The following is a 7,120-nucleotide window of genomic DNA, read 5'->3' on the forward strand; positions in this document are numbered from 1 at the left end:
AACATTCAAGTACGTGCTCCAGATCCACTTCTTGGCGTCACACAACGTCGCCGAGTACGAAGCACTCCTTCACGGGCTACGGTTGGCTATATCCCTTGGGATTAGGCGACTGCTGGTTCGAGGAGATTCCCAGCTAGTCGTCAACCAGGTCATGAACGAGTGGACCTATGCTGACAAGAACATGCAATCCTACCGACAGGAGGTACGTAAACTCGAAAACAAGTTCGAGGGACTCGAGCTGGTTCACGTCTTGCGGCACAACAACGAAGCCGCCGATGAATTAGCCAATCTCAGCTCAAAACGGCTACAGGTGCCAACCGACATATTCGTCGAACACCTCATGAAGCCCACAGTCGAGAAAAAGGACGAACCCAAACCGACCCCGAGTGAAGCAGAAGATGCGGGAGACAACGGCCGACCACCGAACTCCGACGACTGCATGATCGTAGTCATCACTGACGACTGGAGAGCTCCGCTCATCAAGTTCCTCACAGAGGAAGTCCTCCCGACTGATAAAGCTGAAGCCGAACGCGTCAGTCGACGAAGCTACTGCTATATAGTGTCAGAAGGAGAGCTCCTTCGACGAAGCGCGTCGGGCATTCTCATGCGCTGCGTGCTCCCTAACGAGGGCAAACAAATACTCCAGTCAATCCACTCGGGCCTTTGCGGCAACCACGCCTTGGCCAAGACACTAGTTGGAAAGGTCTACAGGCAAGGGTTCTTCTGGCCAACCGCCGTCACAGACGCGCAAGAGTTGGTTAGTAAGGTATTATCTCGCCACGTTGAGAGCCTTAACCTAGGTAAATCGTCTCCCTCTTCATCCTAACCACCCTATAAGTTTATTGCCGACATCAATCGTCGACAAGGTTAGTTCCACTTCTTCTTTTATGTCTCTCTTTTTCTCACTTATTTATCTAATGCATATATGTGGGAGCATGTGTAGAACTAGCTCTTGCATAAGATCCAACCCTCCTAATTTTCGTTTTCTCTTCCACACATGCTTATAGTTGACTTGTAAGCTCCAATTATACTTGATCTCAATTGTTAATGGGAAATTTTAACTTCTGGTTAGTCAAAATAAATCCATTCAAACTAACAGAAAAGGGGGAAAGCTTATTCGATGATGCCCACAAGGACAATGGAAAGCCTAACTAAATCTTATGTGACTTTCATAAGAAGATGAAAGCCAAAGTTTGGCAAAATTGTATCAGATCTATTCTGAACTTTTAGATTCCTTGTGTAAATAGGTAAAGTTAGATATTTTTCCTTTTTCTTTTAGAAAACAAATCTCGATCGGTTGAGACTTGTACAAATCCCAATTGTATAAATATGTGCACCCAAGGGCCTTCTAGGACAATAACAATGTATACACAATCTTGACGGATTGATATCCTTAACTAGTAATAGTTTCTATGAGTTCTTGTTATAGAGCAGGGCTACATCGATTCAATCTCTGCCTCTGCCGAAAGAGCAAAGCTCGCCACCCGGTAATCATATTGGAATGATTAGCACTTTCTTGGTCTAGTCAAATATTCTAATCAAACATGTGTGATGGCTAATTATGTTATCGATTCTTTTAAGTTGCATCGGTTTTTTAGACTGATCTAATTTATCTATCACTTCCTGCAATATTTATCAACTTAATAAAATCTTATATATTAGATTGTGTTTAATTAAGTATATTTTTTTTAAAAAAATTAATCAGTTATGTTCAACGTTTCATCAGATTTCTAGCCCATGACTTATCCTTAATTTTATCATTTTTAAATATTAACATCAGCTTACCAGATTGATAAGTTTGCGTTAATCTATTATAGTTTAGTTTTTCCTCTAAAGGACTTCTCATTAGAAACCTGCATTGAAACATATAGCATCTGTGTGCGCAACTAGACAATCATGTCTGCTTCATAATCTCTATGAACTTGCCGACTTTCACAACATCGGCGGTGGGGACCATCATGGTAGGAAGTCCATATAGTTGTGCCTCCATGTATAACTCCATTGCTTCATCTAAACGTATATCTAAATTGTTGGTTTCTTGGTCAGCAATGAAGCCATTGAAGTTGAATATAGGGGAGTGGTTCAACATCAGAACTCTATGATGTAGGTGTCTGTCGGATGCCACTGCTTGCTTCAAATCTTGTTGGCTACGAGTTCTGCCGCCTAGCTCATCGGGAGTCAATGCCGCACAGAGCAGCGACTCTTTCAATCTAGTGTTCTTTTTGTTGAAGTGGCCCTCCAAGCGTCTGCATTGAAGGTACCTTGTGGAGATTAAAAATGACCAAATGGACAAGCAGTACTTGTTCAGTGAGAAGTGTGTCCATCCTCAAGGAAATAGTTCGGTGAGAATTATCCATCCTCAAAGAAATCCAAATTTGTGGTCCGTCTAAATTAGTTAATTAGCCATGTAACAATAAGCTAGCCGGCTTCGGGCTTATCTATGCAGATTGGAAATCATGAAATGGACAAGCACTTGTTCGGTGAGAGGTATCCATCATCACGGAGGAAATCCAAAACAGTGTATACAAAATAAATATTGGAATATTATTCCAATAAAATAAAATAAAATACGCACAACAAATCATCCACGGGGAAGTAATTAATCTTGCACGGCTAACTGCACGTCCTCACCTCAATTTATTTGTGTATTACATTACATTACATTATCCAACAAACAGATCGAGCAAATCTCTTTATATCATATCATATGATCATGTCTTTATTTGCGCGTGCATGCATCACATTGATTTTGATTAAAGTAGCCACTACTTCATCTGTTGCAGGCCAGGCTCGTTACCAGCGGTCCATCCGGTCTTCCTGTCCCAGTACCTGTTCCACACCATGATGCCTCCAAAGTTGGGGAGCTTGTTGATGAACTGCAGCACGTCGTAGTAGAGATCCTTGTGCGACAGGTAGGCCTCCCTGTCCGCCTCCGGCGACGCCACCACGCCGACCAGCACCCGGCTCTGCGGGTACGCCGCCATCCACTTCTCCAGCTCCTCCCTCCTGCCCGCGGCGCACCGCCCGTCGCCGAACACCTTCACGTGGATGCGCGAGAAGAGCCCCGTCGCCAGCGCCGCCTGCAGCCGCTGGTCGGGGTACCCGCACCTCGCCGTCGCTGTCAGCATCACCCCGAGCCTCCCCTTGTAGTCCTTGTTGTGCGCGTACAGCCGCCTCGCCAGCTCGTCGTAGTGCTCCGTCGCGCCCTGGTCGATGAAGAAGTCGACGCCATCGACCACGGCGTCGCCGAAGGGGCGGGCGACGCCCTGCCGCCCGCCGCCGAGGAAGGCGTTCCAGAGGTAGTCCTCGAGGTCGACGGCGGCCTGGGACGACGGGAGGGAGTACTCGCCGCCCTGCCCGCCGATGGCGAGGAGGACGAGGATGCCCCTGGACTGGCAGTGCTTGATGTCCGGGCCGACGGCGGAGAGGGCGTGGCCCGAGAGGTCGAGCTTGTAGGTGCCGTGGCCGAAGGCGCTGAGGAAGGAGACGAAGACGGTGGTGTAGAGCCCGGTGTCGCAGGCCTCCGCGAGGGAGCCCTCCTGCTGGTCGCTGTTCCGGCCCCAGAAGACGACGGTGTCGCCGGTGCTCTGCGCCGTCGCCGGAGCTGGACCGGCGGCGAGGCAGGAGGAGAGCAGCAGAACCAGCAACGGGGCGACAGGGCGTCGGAACGCCATTGATCCTAGTCACCACGTACTACGTGTACGTACTCAATTAGTTGGCTACCGATTGAGATGCGGAGAATGGGGAGGGTGCATGCGTGGGTATTTGTAGGGTTTTCGCGCGCGTTCTCGTCGATGTCTGGATGTCTCTTCCTTCTCCCTCGCCTCTGTGCATACGTGGCAGCTAGCAAGGCGGCTCTCCGTGGCGATCAAACGATCGATAAGCAAGCAAGGAAGGAATAAACCTTTAGCTAGCTAGAGTTTTCGTTGTCGCGCGCGTGCACCGTACGTATTTTCTTAATTTAATGTGGTTGACTTTTGAGTCTACGTTTAACTATTTGTTCTATTAAGAAAAGTTATGCAATCCTAGTTATTTTTTATAATTTGATTTATTTACTAAGTAAACTTTAACCATTATTTATATATTTTTGTATATTTGGACAAAAATATTGATTAAAACGAACGGTCAACTACATATGAACAACCATAAAAAAAAGAGGAAATAATTAAGAAAATACAAGTTCGAAATCAAATTAAAGCAACTGTTTGTGGCATTAATCATAATGCTAGAGTATAAAGCTGCATAAACCATTAATTTACTATAGTCATTATTTGACTAAACGCTGACTAGCATCACAAATAAGTAACTACTTGGTTATAGTGTTTAGACTAATTTTTATGATAGAGACAATTATTACCTCTAATTTGTTCACACTATGTTGCTTCCAGTATACTAACCCCACTTACTACAAACTAAGTCGTGCATTTATATCTCATTTTCTTAAAGTTTTTTATAAAGGTTGCGTTTTACATAAGAGGCGATTTTTGCTCTCTTCTCCTCTTTAATTCCCTCAAACATCAACTTTTAAGTTTATGTGACACCTTAATTAGCTACTTAGTGCACGTATAAATGAGATCTTTATGTGGACTCCGGTCTACGGAGAGATAAATTAAACAAGAATTATTATATTTGTCTACATGAAATAACAATTGTGTAGCATAAGACGCAATGCAAGATAATATTGTTTTATAATAAAATTAAAAAACCATATTGTATATTGTCTTTATTATCTTCTTTATGATTCACAGTGTGTGTAAAAGGACAGCAACCATCGACAATTATATGTCCTTGTAGATAACTAGTACTATATGTTACATCAACGTTGCTTGTTTTGATGAGCCAAAAATGATAAGCATGTGTGAACCCCAATCTCTCTATCAACTATCCTTACCTTCGTTCATCTCGCACCATCGTCCAAATCCCAAACTTAGTGCTAGTTGGACTCTTAACGGTTGTCTCACCACATTTTAGATTTCTCTGACCATTCGCTTAGGGTACTAACAGTGAGTAATAAAATGATGAAGCGCAATATAGAATTTAGCACATAAAATGATAGCTTAGAGATGAGATTGTCATAGATTTATAGCCTGACAGAACACAGACTCTGATGAGCTATCAGAGAATATCGTACACTATTACGGCTAAATTATTACTTCCTCCGTCCTGAAATAGGATCGTTTTTCACTTTTTTAATACAATGTTTTGACTTTTCGTCTTATTTAAAATTTTTTTACGATTAATATTTTTATTCTTGCTGGATGATAAAACATAAATAGTACTTTATGCGTGACTAATTTTTTTAAATTTTTGTACAAATTTTTTAAATAAGATAAATGGTCAAACGTTCGGTATGGAAAAACGAAAAATAAAGTTATTATAGGACCAAGGTAGTATATGATTGGTTATTTAATTAAGATATATCAGTTTTCAAAGATAGTAGGCGACTATGCTTATCGAGGAATTTTACAGTACTTGAGAAGGTATCAGAAGATACCAAAATTTTATACTAAAATTTTGATTCGTTTTGTACATAGATACTAGAAGATACTAAATTTTACACTAAAATTTTGGTACCTCTCAGCTGTTGGTACCTAGGTACTGAATTTTACACCAAAATTTTAGTACCTCTCAGTACCTACTCAATACCTATAAAATCGCTCATGCTTATTAGATACTTGTTAGGTTACTCTTACACCAATCCTATTAGTTGGTATCGCAGTTACCATCGTAACTGTATACTGTGCAGTAACAGTACGGTAAAAGATCCAAACCATGATGTTTTCATTCGAGAGGTACCAAAAATCGAGATGGCTATTGCGGACACATGATATTGTGAACATGTTGATATATGCAGAGACCGAGTCACGGACCAATTTATTCTTCCTTCCCTTTGATAGATGGAGCTTGATGATGACCACTTGATTGTGAGAAATTTAACATTTTGCCACTCTTACGAGTGTTCAGAACAGTTTTTTCACTCGCTGTCTATGACACGTGGGCCCTTCTGAGTCTATAATATATTGATACGTGGGTCCAGTGACAAATCTGTTATAAGTATTTTGTAAAAGTGGCAAAAAGTTTAGTACAAGGATAAAAATTGAGTAGGCATGGGTCAATTTTATACATAGGGATATATATACATGTAGATCGAGATCTAGCTGTAGTTAACTGACATTGGGCGTTTTCATCTCACAAAGTATTTTTTTGAGAGAAAGAAAAGACTAAAAAAAAATTCTATTAATTTTGCTGTACATGACCTATTCACTATCTGATTTTTGTTTCTTGGCAGATTGTACACTTAGTTATATATGCATGGCAGCATATTCTATACATATTACCAAAAAAAATTGAGTTTTCTACAACTATTCGAATCACATGCCAGCAGCAGTTTGCTATGCATTCAAGGAGTAAAAGCTTTTGTCCCTGTATTGTACTGCTGCAGCAAGCAAAGCTGTCAGAGGAAGCAACACCGATACTGTATTCCTATATGATCGAGAATACTTTTGTCCATGATATTGTTGACTGGATGGATGGATCAGAGATTGATGTAGCCATGTAGGGTGCCTTCTTTTCCGCAGTTTAGACGCACAAAATAAAAAAAAATGATTATTATTACTGCCTCAGTCCTATAATATAGATGGTTTTGGCTATTCACTTATCATTTTTACCATTCGTGTTATTCAAAAATTTAGTGCAAATATAAAACTTTATAAGTAATACTTAAACTACTTTTAATAATAAACAAAATAAATAATACTTTCAATTTTTTTTAATAAGATGAGTAGGCAGAGATTGTAAACAGAAAGTCAAAATCTCTTGTAATCTGGGATGAAGGGAGTAGTATATAAATAATTGAGAGTTAAGTATTAAACAGTTAAAAATAGTTTTACTTAATGTTTTAAAGGAACCTCCATATATAAAATTTTCACACGAAATATATCATTTTATTATTTAAAAATATTACAACCACATCTTTTAGCTTTTGCTTATGCTTTTAACTCAAAATTAGAATTCCCAATCTTAAATTTAAAGTTGATTTTGATGTTTTTTTATCATTTTATTTTCAGTCTTTGCTTTTAGATTGTTATTAACACATATATAATAGTTTAGTTATAAATTA

At 40.4% G+C, this 7,120-nt stretch overlaps 1 protein-coding gene across 1 annotated transcript; it reads right to left on the reverse strand.

The window, feature by feature from the left end:
* Positions 1 to 2,747: 2,747 nt before the first annotated feature.
* LOC102713272 (xylanase inhibitor protein XIP-like) lies at positions 2,748 to 3,733 on the reverse strand. Its single transcript, XM_006654131.2, has one exon. The coding sequence runs from the start codon at positions 3,672 to 3,674 to the stop codon at positions 2,766 to 2,768; it is 909 nt and encodes a 302-aa protein (XP_006654194.1). The 5' UTR covers positions 3,675 to 3,733; the 3' UTR covers positions 2,748 to 2,765.
* Between the last annotated feature and the right edge of the window lie 3,387 nt (positions 3,734 to 7,120).

The sequence above is a fragment of the Oryza brachyantha genome, chromosome 5, assembly GCF_000231095.2.
Source record: "Oryza brachyantha chromosome 5, ObraRS2, whole genome shotgun sequence".
NCBI lineage: Eukaryota > Viridiplantae > Streptophyta > Magnoliopsida > Poales > Poaceae > Oryza > Oryza brachyantha.

What these genes read in the sequence shown, in the direction of transcription:
- LOC102713272 (XM_006654131.2), bottom strand. Translation starts at nt 3,674, where the DNA reads ATGGCGTTCCGACGCCCTGTCGCCCCGTTGCTGGTTCTGCTGCTCTCC.